Here is an 18163-nt window from a genome sequence, read left to right on the forward strand (position 1 = left end):
GTTTTGGCCTGCGCGCCGTAGTTTGGGGCCCTTGATCTAGATTTGCTGTTACGATTATATTCAATTGTATGACTTAAATATTCCAGTTTTCTTTGGAGAAATGAATATTTCTTTTTGTTTAAGTAGAATTGAGATTTATTTCGAAAGATAAAACGTAAACGTAAAACGTCTAATACAGGTTGGCCATTTGAAAACGAAACAGAGTCTATTTTGGGGACCTCAAAACATTTACGAAAAAATCCTCGGACCCGTCAATTTTTGATTCAAGGGGGAACCATTTTTTTGCTAGTTCCGCTCCCTTGAGGGCAAAGCCATAGCGGAGGTGGCAAGCGCCCCCAAAATTTTAAATCGAATGGGGGGTCGAGTGATACCTTATTTTGAAAGTATTTTTATGTTGATAATAACCCTTAAGTTTTAAATCAATTTTATTTTAAGTGCTTAAAGCTAAAATCAATCAAGTAAATGTTGAAAATGTTGGCGTTCGACTTCCATACAGTAATCCAGGTTGTTCGAACATTTCCCGTACATTTTGAAAAACTTCTGGAGTGATTTGACGACATTCATCAATTATTCTTTGTAGCAAGTTGTCTAACGATGTTGGCCGACTAGCATAAATTTTAGTTTTTCAATGGCCCCATAAAAAAATCTAACGCACTTAAGTCCGAGGAACGAGGAGGCCATTCAATAGCTCCTCTTCTTCCAATCCATTGTCCTGGAAACGTTTGGTCCAAATATTGACGAACTCTTGCAGAAAAGTGGTGTGGCGCATCATCTTGCTGAATAATTAAACTATTTCCAAGTACTCGTTGTTATTTTCTAGTATCTCCACTAAGTAATGTTGGATGAATCGTATCCACTCCAGGTACATCTCTCCTGTTTAATTGCCAGGTAAAAAGGGGGGGCCTACGATATGGTTACCAAAAATGGCAGCCCAAACATACGATGGACCTGTCGATTCTGGTGTTGTAGATTAAAGAGCTGGGCAGTTCTATTAGCATTTTCATTGTTCGCAAAAAAAAAGATAAATTATTTGAACCCTTTCAGCAAGTGAAGAAATCATTATCACTGTTCAATGTACCGATTTTTCAACTAAATAACTTTAATGCGCTATTTTTGTAACTTCTGTTAGCCCCTGTATCGGCTAGGCAAATTATTAGCGATTTAAAACTTAAGGGTTATAATCCACATAAAAATACTTTCAAAATCAAGTATCACTCGACCACCCATTCGATTTAAAATTTTGGGGGCGCTCGTCACCCCCGCTAGGGCTTTGCCCTCAAGGAGGCGAAACTAGCAAAAAAATGTTCCCCCGTGAATAAAAAATTGACGGGTCCGAGGATTTTTTCGTAAATGTTTTGAAGTCCCCAATATAGGCTCTGTTTCGTTTTCAAATGGCCAACCTGTATAATATAGAGTGGAAATAGTTTTACTATTGTATTTTTCAAAAAACAGCTGGCTCCGTTAACTTAACATTTCGGCCGGCCGGCTGGCTGGCAGGCAGCAATTGAGGGCTCGTAGAAGAACGCTTGTGGTAAGATGAAGAATACTTTAAGTACGGGGCTATATGATGTGGGGTCGACGATATCTGGGCGCCATTCCCGAGCGCGTGTTTACTAACTTACTAACAGTTTTTTCATATCTTCTTCTATAGCTTTGGTCCGATGATTTTCAAATTGGCGTCGTACGAAAGATCTTGTAAACGCGCACAACTCGCGCGTGGTTGAATTTTGTTTTTTTAAGGGTGAAATGAACCACAAAGCGCAAAGCGCGCGTCTTCGAGGAGTAGTCAACTTCGGGCGCCCAAAAGCTTCTTAAAGCTCGAACCGCGGTCTCTTTTTCTCGAGTCTTGTGCAACTTTTCCCTAATTTGACCATCTTCGCACCTTCTATAGTTTTCAAGATTCCTATGACAGACATTAGGACCGAGCAGGGACGGAGCAGGGGAGCGGAGGAATTTTTTGTTTTGAAATTTAAAACGGTGGATCTATTTAATAAGATAACACAATTTGAGTTTCCAAAAATAATATCTTCGGCTACTGAAATCGTTCTATTTTTTCAAAAAAAATATCTTGTATATATTTGTTTATATTTTGTCGTTTCTTACATTTTAATTAAGCTCAGATTCTATTATCAAGTGGTAGAGCAAAGCGGTGCCAGCTTTTTAGAGGAGTCGATGGTGTGTCACACACAGCTGAATTTTTCAGCGGGTAAAATCACGGGGCTTGAAAAACCGGAAAAACCTTTTTTTTACGATTTTTATCCTTATTTTTGCGGAAAAAAGTCGTAGGGGTTTGAAATTTGGAGTAAACATAGCTTGTTTTATGATAAAAAAGGGCCCGTAAAGTTTACTCGTTTACGGGATCTCACGATTTCTGAAAAAAACCACCTCTTTTTCAAGGAGATGAAAATTTTTTTTCACCGTACAGAGGTGCGCGGGGTAGCAAAATTTTCGGGAAGACATATTTTAATAAACAAAAATTAAAAAATATCATTCCTATAGTAAAAATTCGAGAAAATCGCCAAAAACTGGAAAAAAAGTTTTAAAATATACCTACACGATTTGACATGATAATTCAACGTGTTGGATGTTCATAAAGATTTTTTAGAAATCTGTCTTCTTGCTTCTCTTTAATGTTTGCTTAAATATTCTCTTTTGTTATCTTATGCTCAACTGTTTTAGTTAAAACATCTTTATTATTTCTTTTTTCTGCATTTTTACTGCAATAAAAGCAATTCGAAATAAAATTGAATAGGGTAGATAAGGGTCCGTGAAGTGAGCTGGCCATGAAAAGCACAAACAACGGATTTAGGTTTAATCGTTTGTGCTTCGTTTGTGCTCGTTTGTGCCGTATAACAAAAGTCAGCAAAACCACCCATACAAAAATTATGGGCCATTCAAAATGGTCAGCTGACTTCACGCATGAAATTAAAGCACAAACGACGGGTTTAATTGCAATCGTTTGTGCTTCGTTTGTGCTCGTTTGTGCCGTATAACAAAAGTCAGCAAAACCACCCATACAAAAATTATGGGCAATTCAAAATGGTCAGCTGACTTCACGCACTAAATTAAAGCACAAACGACGGGTTTAATTGCAATCGTTTGTGCTTCGTTTGTGCTCGTTTGTGCCGTATAACAAATGTCAGCAAAACCAACCATACATTATGGGCAATTCAAAATGGTCAGCTGACTTCACGCACGAAAATTAAAGCGCAAACGGGGGCTTCAGGTTCAATTGTTTGAGTTTAGTTTTTGCCGGTATGTCCGATATAATAAGTCTTTAAGAGAACCAGTAATACCTACACAATTATAGATATAATGCATGCACAAAATTGCAGAACACCTCTATAACATAAGATGCACGAATTCAAACAGCTGTAGATTTAACCATAGTGTAAAGACTTACTTATTTAACGTATCTAAGTAATTGTACATAATATGTAACTGTATGTAAAGTTTTATGAAGAAATAGGTACATTCATATTTACACATATCATGTAATGCTAATATTTTACAAAACAAAACAATATTTTGCTTTTCCATTAAATAGTGTTAACGATTTATAGGAGTGTAGGTAATACGAAGTCCTATTTGGGGTTATGCTTATATTTTCCAAAGGCTGTGCTAAAATGTTCTAATTATTACGATTCTGATAGAGATTTATAATATACGTACCGTCAAATAGTTAAAGTTAATAAGTTGAAACAATACTGCTAAAATTGTTTAAATTTTTAAACTTATTTAATATATAGTCACAATTTACTGCTAGTCATATATCTTAATCTTTTCATTTCAGACGTTTACTACATTAGATATGCCAAAATTTTACCACTATTGTTTCAACTTATTATCTTTAACTATTTGACGGTACTTATATTATAAACCTATAAAACATTTTACTACACCCTGATGATGGCCATAGGCCGAAATCGGTAGCTTTAGAAAATATAAGCATAACGCCAAGTTTGATTTCTTATTATCTACACTACACTCCTATAATAAAGAAATAAATTCAAAAAAATATGGAAAACTTAATAAAGAAAAGATGTTAACGATTTCCGACTTAAGGTGGCGCTTACAAAAAGTACAAAAGTACCTACACTTTCGATTTCCTCAATAACAAATTTGTAGAATCGGAGTTCGTGAATTGTCAATGTAGGTAAAAAAAAATAAAGAAGACCTTTTTGACATCTCCGTTAGTAATTTTATTTATTTATTTATTTTATTTATTATCCCTCTTGTTCTAGGCCCTCAACAGACTTACGCCCAATTACAGAGTGACCCGCATAATGCTTTTTAGAGGTGCCCCTGCAAAAGGTCTTAAGTTTTACGAACCGAATTGCATGAAATTCAGTAATTATGCGCATGGATTTAGCAATATAAAACGCATTTCCAAAAGCTGAGCCTAATCGATCAGCATTCACAGTGCCCTTTGCGCATCTCGACCATTTACAAACCGAATTGCAAACTTTCTTATTTATGGAGGTATTTAAATGAAATTTGATACATAGCCACTTGGAATAAAAGCAAATGTAGCGCCAGTTTCCAAATTTGGTTTTGCACATACTATAGTCATACCCAGGTGCTCGTTTTCTATATTTGTTTACACGTTTCTTTATTTTTCAAAATAGCTTAGAGACGTTCCACAACAATTAAAATTATAAAAAAACGTTATTAGGATTCTCCGTAGCCTTTACAACAACCACATTTATCAGTTCTTTCAATAGAAATTTTCTTTGTCATTTTATGATTTTCTCTTTCAACAATGATTAATGTATGTATTCGATCCAAATACGATATTACGTTTATTTTTTGTTTTTTTTGCACTCGTACAAGATAAATGGTTTTAATTATAATTTTTTCAATCATTTCACGTTCATTTATAGTTATAAGATGTAAAATTATAGTAAGGGTTAAGTGGTAGAGCAGGGCTTGTGGGCGAATTTCGTCACTAGCATCTGAACTTCGCCCTTTTAGTTGCGTACATAGTATATGTATAGTAAACAATGTTTTATTGTAAAAATAACTGTACGTGATTAATAAATGGCATTATTATTATTATTATTATATCTTTCTTAGTTAAAAAAAATAATACTCAGGCATTGTACGTTTTCCAAGATGTGTAATAACCTTTCCAAAGACGATCAGAAATTGAGTATTGTTTTGTCAGATTCTTTAAAAATCAGCCGTTTGATATTTAAAGAAACAGTATTTTTTTATTTTTTTGATCTCTTTAATAAAAAAAAAGTTTTTAAAGGTCCGCCTTATTGTATATTAAACAGCGGTTATTAATTAGAATGCATTGTTGAAGTTATATTCAATTACTTTTTTATTTTCAAAATTGTTCAAGGGCTATTAAATTATACAACACTATAAGGCGGAAGCACTATTACAAACATTTGAAAAAAAAATTAATTCGAATAGAGTATAGGGACCCTAACGAAACGTTTCCGGGTCTCAGGTTATTTGACAGATATACACATTGAAATTTAATTAAAATACTCAAGATTAAGGACACAATTGTTAAAAAATTGTGTGTATGGTTGGTTTTGCTGACTTTTGTTATACGGCACAAACGAGCACAAACGAAGCACAAACGATTGCAATTAAACCCGTCGTTTGTGCTTTAATTTCGTGCGTGAAGTCAGCTGACCATTTTGAATTGCCCATAATTTTTGTATGGTTGGTTTTGCTGACTTACTTTATACGGTACAAACGAGCACAAACGAAGCACAAACGATTGCAATTAAACCCGTCGTTTGTGCTTTAATTTCGTGCGTGAAGTCAGCTGACCATTTTGAATTGCCCATAATTTTTGTATGGTTGGTTTTGCTGACTTTTGTTATAAGGCACAAACGAGCACAAACGAAGCACAAACGATTGCAATTAAACCCGTCGTTTGTGCTTTAATTTCGTGCGTGAAGTCAGCTGACCATTTTGAATTGTCCATAATTTTTGAATGGTTGGTTTTGCTGACTTACTTTATACGGCACAAACGAGCACAAACGAAGCACAAACGATTAAACCTAAATCCGTTGTTTGTGCTTTTCATGGTCAGCTCACTTCACGGACCCGGTAGATAAAACCAGTTATAACTGTTCGTATACCTCTACTATAACTTTAAAATATGATATTTCAGCAAAATAAATCGTATTATTGCAAATTTATGCAATTTAAATTGTAGATTTTTATTCTAGCGCCAAAACGCTGTTTTGTGTCATGGCGGTGTCTGTGACGTCACAGTCCTGACAATTATAAACCCATAACTCCAGCGTAAATAGTTTAAAAGATTTCGTGATGAATTGTAACTACCGTAAGTAAGTGGTGCCCTACCATGGAGTACACTTTGTCGTGGTGTAGGGTTCAGTAGTCACATTTTTCTGTAGCACAGCTAAGTATCCCAGGCGGGTAAATCTGGTTCCAATGATGCTGTATCATCCAAATGCTTCATGGAGTAGAGAAATCCAAAAGGGTTTTCGACGATTGCTCATTAAACGTAATATAGAAAACTATATTGACACCAGTAGTGCATTTTTCACGTACGTTAACTCCTGACGCGTGCGGTAGACGACAATTTGGACAACTTCCGAATCCGATTGAGCCATTTGCCGATAGAGTTTCGAATAATCGGACTAGATCATGACTTGTTAAATGTGACAAAGGAGACTTTATCGACACTAGTACTCCTTTGGACTCTGAGGGGTTGTAAAAGTAGCTTGATGGTAGGGCAAAGAAAAGAATTGTTTTCTTCGTCGACAACTAAGGAAACTACATACAGCTTTGCGTGAACCGTATGTTGCGGGCAAATTTTAAGTTGCCAGAGTCTTCTGTTCGACTGCACCCAATGTAAGAGTGCCCGCCATAAAAACTGTTTTTCCAAAAAAATTTCTTTTAAGAACTACTTTATAAATTTAGGACCTTTATCTACAAAATGTTCGTAACAGAAAACTCTTAAAGTGGACATAGCTTACTGAATCATCTCCATATGATAGCTTCGATGACCTAAAAACAAAGCATCTTAAGTACACATTCCTCTTAAATAACTACATTTCTTGTAAAAAATCTAAGCTTAACTTAAAAACCTACAAGACTTATGGCAGTTTTCTGATGAACAAAAATCTGTGTTTGATGCAAGAAATATTCCCAACATCATTTCATCAATGTTTGGCAGATTTGCTGCTATCAGCTTTCGTATACCCACTTTCCATTCTTATCTGGTTTTAAAAACTAAACTTTAGGATAATATAATCACTATAAAATGGAACAAGCACTAAATTAAAAAACGTAGACAAACTCTACAAACGCACAGAGGATTAGGATAATGACGTCACGCGCTCTGATTGGCGTTTGATATCACGTGACAAATGTCGTTATTTTTTAATTTTATTTTTACTAAAATATAATAGTTTCTCGTGTACATTACCAAAGAAAGTTATTTTGCGATACCCTGACACCTTACTCTATCTTATGAAACAAAAATTTATTTATTCTTTTTCCACTGTCATGTACCCTCCTGATTCCTGAACAATTTGTTTTTGTTCACTGACTCTTCTTCCTGCCTATTTTATATCTGATGCAATTGCGTTGGGTCTGCTGATAAACTTGCAAAATCTGCAATAATAACGTTAGTTTTACCGGCCAAAGCAAAAGATTTGAGATGTAAAACCCGGAATAAACTTCGTGAGGATTTTATTCATAATTCCTGTAAATTAACGATCAACAGGCCCAACGTAATCGCATCAGCTGTAAAACAGGCAGGAAGAAGAGTGAGTGAACAAAAACAAATTGTTCAGGAAGCAAAAGAATTCGATTTTACTTCGAATTGCTTTTATTACGGTAAAAATTCAGAAAAAGAAATAATAAGCACGTTTTAATGAAGGCACTAGAAAACAAAATATTTTAGCAACATTAAAGAGGAGAGAGAAGACAGATTTCAAAAACTTTTTATTAGCGCGGATCCAATACGTTAATTTAGTTGCAAAAAAAGATATTTACCTATACTATGTCAAAAACGGTATATCTTAAAACTGTTCCCCCAGTTTTTGCAGCTTTTCTTAAAATTTTTCTATTGGAATAATATTTATTATTTTTGATTATTAAAATGTAAGTCCCAACGAACATTTTGCTACTCTGCGCACGCCTGTACGATGAAAAAAAAAGATTTTTCATCCCCTTGAGAAATTGGTGTTTTTTTTCAGAAATGGAAACGGTTCAACTTTACGGGCCCAAAAAATTATCTCCTTTTAAAAAACGAAAAAAACAGTTCTTTCGGTTTTTCTAGGAAAATTGGAGGTTATGTGAAAATAGTGCAGATACAAAAGTTGCTCATTTTTTTAGTCTCTATACTTTTACATTGAACATTTTCGTCTAAAATTAATAGTTTTGCCACAATTTGCAAAACACCACTTTCCACCCCTTTCAACCCCCGGGATTTCACCCGCGGAAAAATTGTGCTGTTTTAATTATTTTTTCCCAATTTCTAATCATTTCACCTGCCTGAAAAACCCGGTTTTGCCCGGTAACTAATTTTTTTTGAAAATAAATTATTTTAGAGCTACTTAGCCTGGACTATATTATGTGAGTGGTAATTCTGGGACACAGGCATTTTGGGTCCTGTTCAGCAGTGGGCTAAATGCTCTAGAAACGGACAGAAGCCTCTATGGCAGTTTATGGCTGTGATGCTCGGGGCGGATTTATAAGGAATCGAATTTTAAATCGCGAGATGTATCAGTTTGAAACAAAGAAACAATTTCTAAATGTTTTAGAACACAACCAGTAAAACCAAAAACATCTTCCGCGAGTCTCATTTTTGTAATGAAAACATTGTACTAACAACTCGTTTTGTATCTTATATAATAATATATCATTAATTAATATGTTATTTGCATTTCGCCATATATTGACGCCGTACCTCAATTTCGACTCAAACACTTGGAGTAACGTTTTTTTAGTGCAAACTGTGCCATCGTTACTCCTTCTTCGCCAACAAATATAATTTGCACCTACGTAATTTCCTTAGAAACTTGACAGAATTGATCATATTGCAGCCCATACACTACGGCAACAGCAGATCCGATACATTATATTTATCGCAATAAGTTGACACTGTTTTTGGTGTGATGTTACAAATTCATCTCTTTCTCTTGATAGGCACTACAGATATGAGCAAAAATTAGCGTGCCTCTTATGGAAGATCGATATGAAGGATGTAACAATCATTCCCACCGAAAGTGGTGAATCCGCAAATAGAAGCAAAAATATGGTACGAATCACGACACTCATCAGTGCAGTAAATTCGGGATCAATCATAAGCTAATTTCAGATCCAAATCTGCCGTCACAGTGTCTTTCAATCAGCAACCAGAAGTGCAAGCGAAGTCGTAGAGTCCTCTCCGAAAGTAGCGTATACCACCATTGGATTATACAAGGGAAACATTGTCGCCATAAAACGTATACATAAAAAATCAGTCGATTTAACACGCTCAATTCGCAAGGAGCTCAAGCAGGTACCGACAGCGACATTGGAAGGTTCAAACTCAAACTTTGACTACAGATTCGAGAAGTTCGCCATGAGAACTTGATAACTTTCATTGGCGCCAGTGTCGAGCACGGTAACGTTGCGATTTTAACAGCTTACTGCCCCAGAGGAAGCTTGGAGGACGTACTCAACAACGAAGACTTACACTTAGACAACATGTTCATATCTTCACTGGTGTCCGACATGCTAAAGGCAAGTATCTCTATAAAGGAACCGCGACCAACTGTCAATGCGTTCAGGGTATGATTTATCTTCACGACAGCGACATCATTTCTCACGGTAACTTCAGATCGAGCAATTGTCTAATTGATAGCCGATGGGTTCTGCAGATCACCGATTTCGGACTTCACGAGTTTAGAGGTACGTGTATCTCTCGCAGTTTCGGCTGTACATTTGCAGATTTCAGTGGGCGAAATAAGCGACCAGTGGAGCGAGAAAGAGTTGCGGCGCTCGCTTTGGAGAGCGCCCGAGTTACTTCGCGCGGAGTGCCCACCGTCGAGGGGCACGCAGAAAGGCGACGTTTATTCGTTTGCGATCGTCCTTTACGAAATTTTAGGTCGGTCGGGACCGTGGGGATGTACGAATATGACGCATTTTGGTGAGGTTTGAGTGTGTATCTGTTTCGTGCTGTGAAATCATGTGGGAGATTATCACGAGTGTAATTTTTAGAAATTTTGGAGGCGATCAAGAGGGAGTGTCAAGACTTCCCGTTTAGGCCCTCTTTAGATAATCTGGAAGCAGACGATTACGTTAAAAGGTGCATGAAGGAGTGTTGGGCAGAGGATCCCGACCAAAGGCCAGATATACGTTTTGTAAGGTCCAGGCTTAAAGAAATGCAGGTGAGATTTTGTTTGGACATTACGCGAATTTGATCTGTGTTTTAGGCGGGTCTTAAGCCCAATATATTTGACAACATGCTGGCGATAATGGAGAAGTACGCTTATAATTTGGAAGGTTTAGTGCAAGAAAGGACAAATCAGCTTACAGAAGAGAAAAAGAAAACCGACGCATTACTGCATAGAATGCTACCCAAGTAAGGTACAGTTTCCGTTTTCGAAAATTACCTGATTCTTTAGATCGGTAGCAGAGGCGTTAAAAAGAGGGAATAATGTAGAAGCTGAAACATTCGACTGCGTTACCATATACTTCAGCGACATTGTGGGATTCACCGAACTGTCCGCGCTTAGTACGCCATTGCAGGTGATTGATCTCTTAAACGAAGTGTATTCCTGTTTCGATTCCATCATCTCACATTATGACGTGTATAAGGTAAGTAATTGGCCGCAGAGGGGCAAAACAGTAAGATGGAGTGATGGAGTTAGGTTGAAACAATTGGAGATGCGTATATGGTCGTCAGCGGTTTGCCCATACGCAACGGCAACAGGCACGCTGGCGAAATTGCCTCCATGGCCCTACACCTGTTAAGTAAGATAAAGAGGTTTGAGGTCAAGCATCGAGCCGGTGAGCTGCTGCAATTGAGGATCGGAATTCATTCAGGTAAATGCGTGGCTGGTGTGGTAGGCCACAAGATGCCAAGGTACTGCCTATTTGGAGATACCGTAAATACAGCGTCAAGGATGGAAAGTTCAGGGTGCGCATTTAAAATTCACACATCTCACGCTACCTTCGCTTTACTGCAGGATTTAGGAGGGTACATTTTTGAAGAGAGAGGTTTAATACCCATAAAGGTTCGTTGACCGCTAGAGGTTGTGCGGGTAAATTCACGCGGGTTTCAGGGAAAAGGAGAAATGCGAACATATTGGCTAATTGCCGAGGATTCGAGTCAACGACTAGCGCGAATACGTGAGGAAATGTTAGACTCTTCACTGTTTAGCAGCATCAGTTCTGAACGTAAGTAGCTCTTGGTTTCTATACGAGGTGGTACCCTTTGTTTAACAGGTCTTAGTGAAACCCCAGATTTGCTTAGGAGGCCAGGTGTAAATTTGTTACTGGCAGACTTTACACGTTGTCTGGCGAGTACCTCAACATCTTACACTCCACTCACGGATTTACACCTACGAGCACGATTGGCATATTCAGCAAGTCACAAGCGAGTATGCGACTAAACCTGGGAACCAATTTTGCATATATTATTTTGTAGGATGTGAGCAGATCTTACATGCCGCTCTCTGCAGCAAGACACGGTACTCGCACCGCGGTCAACCGTGGTCCTCAATCAGCGCCTGTTGTCACCTTCACACATTTGGAACATCATCTGTAAAAAACCGCGCTCAACTAAATCTATGTCAATTCAATACACATGTCAGCGTTCTTTTCAACATAATCATGTTCAGTGATCGTGAAAATATTAGTTGTAAGAGAGGTATCCATAATTTTTGTAATATTTGTATTGTTGGTAAAGAATATATATTTGTTAAATGTTACATTTTCTGTACAAAATTATATGCAAATCCATACAAATCAGGTACAGGGCCAAAAAGCCAAAAAGTTGGTGGAGAAAGATAGAAATGGAGAGTTGAGAGAACAAAAAAAAAGTACAAAAGCAAATGAGAGAAAAACAGATAAAGAAAGAATACAAAGAAGTCCAGGAAATAAAAATAGATTTTTTTGCTTCATTTTAGTACTCCTTTTTCGGAAATCAATTACAACACAGTTTTTTTTTAAATTGCAGCTGATAATTAAAACTTTTGATTGAGACGTCCGATCGAAAAAGTACGATTTGTTTTGAATTCTACACACCAAAATTAATAAGAAAAAGTGTTTTCCCGAGAAATTTTGGTGCAGTCGATTTTTGGTAAAAAAGGAAGGTTATACACTGCCTTTTTTTGAGCTCCGAAAAAAAAATTGTCTCAGATCGACCCGGAAAAAATTTTCTTATAGAATGTGCCTGTAGAATCCATAATTTCAAACAGTCCCAAAATCGGGCTACTAGTTCAAAAGTTACAGCCCTTTGAATTTTCTTACGAAATTGGTTTCTAGTCCATAACTTTTGATTGAGAAGTCCGATCGAAAAAGTACGAATTGTTTTAGATTCTACGCACCAAAATTAATAAGAAAAAGTGTTTTCCCGAGAAATTTTGTTGTAGTCGATTTTTGGTAAAAAAGGAAGGTTATACACTGCCTTTTTCTGAGGCCCGAAGAAAAAATTGTCTCAGATTGACCCGGAATTTTCTTATAGAGTGTGGCCTGTGGAATCCATAATTTCAAACAGTTCCAAGATTGGGCTACTAGTTCAAAAGTTACAGCCCTTTAAATTTTCTTTCGAAATTGGTTTCTAGTCCATAACTTTTGATTGAGAAGTCTATCGAAAAAGTACGAATCGTCTGGATTCTATGCACCAAAATTAATAGGAAAAAGTGTTTTCCCGAGAAATTTTGGTGCAGTCAATTTTTGGTAAAAAAGGAAGGTTTATACACTGCCTTTTTTTGAGCCCCGAAAAAAAAATTGTCTCAGATCGACCCGGAAAAAATTTTCTTATAGAATGTGTCCTGTAGAATCCATAATTTCAAACAGTCCCAAAATCGGGCTACTAGTTCAAAAGTTACAGCCCTTTGAATTTTCTTTCGAAATTGGTTTCTAGTCATGGGCGGGCCAGGTGGAATTGCGTAGGTTACGGGCCATTAAAGTATTAGTGTAGTAATGAAGGTGGCGGGGGGGTAGCTCGCTGCGGTGCACTACAAAAACATTTTTTGCTTCATTTTAAAGTACTCCTTTTTCGGAAATCAATTACAATACAGGTTTTTTTTAATTGCAGCTGATAATTAAAAGTAACAAAATATACAAACCAAACGAGGCGCGTCGCCTATCATTGTATTTCATCACTTTCATGCTACGACAAAAAATGATAAATTCAGTGTAAAACACTTCAATTATAACAGAATTTTTTAATTTTTTAACAACCTAACATCAACCCCAATTAGAGAAACGTGTTAATAACTTATTAATAGTGCAAGAAACTAAATACAGCACATACTTATAAATTTCCAACGGGCCATTATGACGTACAGGCCAGGTGGCAATCGCCACACCCCCCCCCCCCGGAACAGTCCGCCACTGCTTGAAGAAACACTATAATTTAATTAGGTAGTCCCTTGATTATTGTCTACTTATTACCAAAGAGTAACTAATAAATTCTTTGCTGTTACTGAAAACGTAATTAGAAAAAACCGTTCGCGAGTTATCATGTACACAGACGGACGGACGGAAAGTACAGATGCCTAAAATTTAATTGAAATTGGAAAAAAAGGGTGCAATTTAAAGGGTGCAATTTAAACGCAACTTTTGACAGAGTAGAAAGGGAAAAGGTGTGGAAAATGGTGGAGGTTAGGAAAATAGATAATAATTTAGAACAGAATCATCGAGTTATATGGAGAGACAAAACGTAGGGTACGGATAGGAGGGAGTCTGAAGTGTTCTGGACAATAGACAATAGTTCAAACTTATTTTATTTTTACATAAGGGATATGGAGAAAATATATGGTCAAGATGGAGGAATCGTAGTGGGAAGCGGGAGTATATGGTGCCTGGCATACATCAGAGGAAATACATATGAAGCGACTGATGGCAAAAATTGGGAGATGCTGGGAAAAAAGAATGGAATGAAATGGCCAAAAATTAAAGATGATGAGATTTGGGAAGGGGGGACGAAGGAACATGGTGGTAGAATTGAAATGGAGGGAAGAACGACTAGAGGAAATAAGAGCATTTAAATATCTAGAGTTCCAGATACAACAAAATAAGGGAATTAATATAAAAGGAGGAGAGAGGAAATTTAACCGGTTCAGAATAAGAAAACCCTTTTTTTCTGTAATGATGACGGAGGTTTTATGTATGGAATGAAGATGTGGGTATGGAAGAAATGGAATGAACTAGATGGAATACACAGAAAGTATTACTGAACGAAAGGACACCAAATTACCTACATATTAGAGGAAGAAATAAAAATAGAGAAGATAAGGATTGTCAGAACGCGGGCGGTAAGATTCGTGGAAAGAAGAGAAAGTGAATTCGTGAAAGAACGTTTATCAAATTTGGTGGAAACTAAGAAGAAAATAATACCCATGGGCAGCAGTCGAAAGGAGGAGGAAGGGGAAAGCATGGAACAAGAACTTATAAAGAGGGACAAAGATATACAAGTACAACAACAAAGGGTAGAAAACGAGAGCTCACGAGAGAACAGTGGGTACAAGAAGCTGATTCTATTCTAAGGCAACATGAAACTAATGGCGAGATTTAGATACGCAGACGAGGAGAAAGGAAAGGAGAACTGGGGAAAAGAAAAAGAAACGCAATGTAAATATGTGGAGAGAAAGAGCAAGAAAATGAGGCGTTTCATCTAAGCTTGACACCTGCCATCCTGTATGTGAAATTTCAATTTTTTGTGCAAATTTGTTCGCTGGTATGGAATTAAAAACGGAGTTTGTACTTTTTATTTAAATTTGAAGTTTTGTATAGAAATTGTTAAATGTTTTATGTAATTCAGGGTTTAATTTGTTTATTGCATGTGTTTATTTATTCGTAAAAGTGCAATTACGCTTTCAAAAATAGGAACACCTGGCCTTTGCGATAAGAACATTAATTATCGCGTTGCGTAAGGTGAAACTTAATTAGTTTCAAGTTAATCATGTGTTATCGCTTATTGCCGATAAGAAAACAACAGGTGTGCAGTTTATTTCGAGGTTGGCGTTAATCTAATTGTTTCTAAGGAACAGTCGACCTTCCCAAGGCGTATAGACCCATTATCTTCAGCTCGTTTTTGTTGAAGGGGATGGAAAAAGTGTTAGACCAATTCTTGAGAAGCGAGGTTCTAACAAGACATCCGCTTCATCCCCAACAACAACCCTATCAACAAGGAAAATCGACCCTACGTAGTTTAACATACAAGCTCGAGTGTGCGTGTCGACCAAGCAGTTTATTGCACAGAAAGACCAGTCTTCAAGGTTCTCTTTTTGTTGAAAGTAAAAGTGTTTCACTGTCCGAAAAACCGAAAGATTTAATTATTAAATTCAACAAAGCCAGTTCGTGCCATCAAGATTTTTTTGGAGCTGTCAGCGAATGCATGTTTAGTTCTTTCTGCGCCAGAATGTTGCAGTTAACCACTAGTTTATTAGATTATTTAAAAACTGTAAGTAATTAAGATTTTCTTTATTTTATTGTGTGTCGAACGACTGCGTGCGAGGCATGTGTAAAAAGCAGGCTCTAAGATCCTTTCTCTGTTTCAGCTTTGTCAATTTGTGTAGCCCGTAAAATGTTATTTTATTTGTCAATGACAGAATGTGAGATTTCATGTTAAATTTGATATTCGTTCCCAGAGTTTTTCTAGGTGTTAATCAGTTGTTAAAATAATTCTTTGGAATTGTTAAAACAAGGCTGCTAAGAGGCCTAAATTAAAAAATTAAGTCGCGTTTCGAGAATAATCAATTTTATATAATTTAGCTAGCTGAACAGGTGATTTGTGGGTGGTTTAGTGACTGTTTGCCATTCCACACAGCAATATTGATCATCTGATATGGCAATGCAAAGAAGTAAACAGAATTATGGAGAAATAGTGCAGGAGGAGAATACTACTAGTCCGAAAGGTCATCACTTCTAAATGATCAACCGATACAACTGCATTATGCAAATGAGATTTAAGATGTGTAAGTAATTTGAACATCCTGTATGGTCTGAATCAATAATCCTTATTCGTGTGAGCGCCACCTATCAGATTTTCACAGTCCCCTTGTTAGTAAGTATATACATTTAAGGTGAGTATGGAAAGATGGCACCCCCATGTAGATTTGAAGTAAAGATAGGGGCTACTGCACTTCTTCTAGCCATACATTTTCATAGTGTTATACTTACAATAAAGACACTTGTTTGATGTTCAATAGATATACTTCTGTAAAAATTATGAAAATATCTAATTTATACTTTCATATCTATCACGGATAGGTTCCGACACTTGCGGTTACATTACAGGCATAGTGCAGTTCATGGGTCGTTAGCAACATTTCAAAATTATTACATTTTTGAGGCAAAACTTTAAATACAGAAACTCCATTGTTTGCTATTCCGTTTTTGTGAGGAGGTAAACTAAAAATAACAACAAAACGGCAATATCAAAAATAACAGGCCTTTCAATTTTCCCTGTGTCTGTACTGATTTAAGCAAACACATGAATAATTATTGCCTAATAGCCACCCCTTAATTGAATATGGATTCCCTTATAAGGTTTGCTTAAGACAAACGATTAAGTTCAAACATTTTATTCCAGCACAAATTCAAAAATTATGTATCAATTTTATTGCCGAAATTATTATTATTGGACTTGCTAGACGCTATTTAGCCGAAGATCATAACGGGTAATTCCTGTTTAAATTTTATCGCTTTTGTAATTTATTCGATTTAGATATTGTAAGTAAGACACATCTGGTCGTTGCGATAAGGTGTTCTATCAGGCGAAAATTAATTAAGACACGTGCTGTATTGAGATAAGGTATTTTGAAGAATTGCGCGTTTTACGTCAGTAAAAGTGAAGTCGCGCTACGTGTTCTGTCGCTGCTGGCGTTATTGAAGTCTAATTGTGATTGGCGATTTATTTGAAATTTCATAAAGGAGTTTATTTTATGGTGGAGTTGTCCTTACTGGGGACAAGGAGTAAACGGGGCCGCGGCTGCTGCTGTTTATTTTCTCGACGGATGAAAAGCGTGTTTACGCTAAATAACAGGCAGTCGGTCCTATTTGTTTTGTTGAAGGCGCGGTTCGTAATATTTTTTACAATAAATCTGTGCAGAAGCAAGTTCACCAAAGTTGTGTGAGAAGTTTAACGCGCATTGTTCGTTTACGAAATACGTTTGTTCAGTTGAAAAAAGAGGCAGTGCGGTACAGCGAGGCCTTTTGTTCAGGTTCTTATCTTATTCAAAGTTAAACGTTTCTACCGTCCGAACACCCACCTTACTCGTATTTATCAAACCAGTTTTGTTTGTCATATAATTCTGTATCATATGACAGAGTGAAGTTCAGAAGCTGTCAGCGTTTGTGTGAGTTTAGTGGGCTTTACATCGCAAACCTTGTACGAGCAGGTTATTTGGATTATTTCAAAAAACCATAAGTAATTTTAAAATTGTTTACTTTATTTGTCGCCCATCTGCGTACAGGGTAATAAAACAAGCTTTGTAAGCTTTTCTTTCTTTCCAGACAGAATCTTCATTCAGATTGTTTTCCGTTTCCAAGGGTTATATCAGGTGTTAATCAAAAGTTGGTTAATAAATTTTTTATCGAGGTCCCAGAGCCTCTCAAATTGAGAAATTTTAAGTCAAATTATAAAATTTTTATCTGTTTTGAGCTAGTTGGACAGATGTTTTGTTAGTGAACGCATACCATTGCACTGCACATAGCATTACACATTGTTCCAAGATGAATAATCTCCCAATGTGAATACATTAATCTTTACAAATAAACTTCTACACGAAAGGTAAGTGACACGGCAGCAATTTGCCTGATCACTCTTTTTTGAACCGGCTTTGTAGAATTTCTTCAGTAACAAACTCCGTACCTTAACCTAGATGTTACTTTAGCATGATACAATGTAACTAACTGCTTGTTTTTGTTTACAATGATGCCAGCCTTGCCGTTGAAATACGTTCGATATTTTAATATGCAATGTGCAATGGCAAACGTAACTATA

The 18163-nt window shown here is 36.6% G+C and overlaps 1 protein-coding gene across 3 annotated transcripts in view; it reads left to right on the forward strand.

The window, feature by feature from the left end:
* Positions 1–11851, forward strand: part of LOC116179088 (guanylate cyclase 32E) — a 74923-nt gene extending 63072 nt beyond the window's left edge. For 2 of the 3 annotated variants that reach the window (XM_031498797.1, XM_031498798.1), the window contains 12 exons: positions 9148–9259; positions 9320–9502; positions 9550–9726; positions 9774–9894; positions 9941–10132; positions 10204–10373; positions 10419–10567; positions 10611–10803; positions 10857–11222; positions 11271–11385; positions 11434–11588; positions 11636–11851. In XM_031498797.1, the coding sequence (XP_031354657.1) occupies positions 9148–9259; positions 9320–9502; positions 9550–9726; positions 9774–9894; positions 9941–10132; positions 10204–10373; positions 10419–10567; positions 10611–10803; positions 10857–11222; positions 11271–11385; positions 11434–11588; positions 11636–11755 (2053 nt within the window). In that variant the 3' untranslated portion in view covers positions 11756–11851. Of the gene's footprint in view, positions 1–9147; positions 9260–9319; positions 9503–9549; positions 9727–9773; positions 9895–9940; positions 10133–10203; positions 10374–10418; positions 10568–10610; positions 10804–10856; positions 11223–11270; positions 11386–11433; positions 11589–11635 lie in introns of those variants that run through there. The other variant, XM_031498799.1, reaches the window with a different exon arrangement.
* Positions 11852–18163: the final 6312 nt, after the last annotated feature.

Source organism: Photinus pyralis, unplaced genomic scaffold, assembly GCF_008802855.1.
Source record: "Photinus pyralis isolate 1611_PpyrPB1 unplaced genomic scaffold, Ppyr1.3 Ppyr1.4_LG8, whole genome shotgun sequence".
In the NCBI taxonomy this organism is placed as follows: Eukaryota; Metazoa; Arthropoda; class Insecta; order Coleoptera; family Lampyridae; genus Photinus; species Photinus pyralis.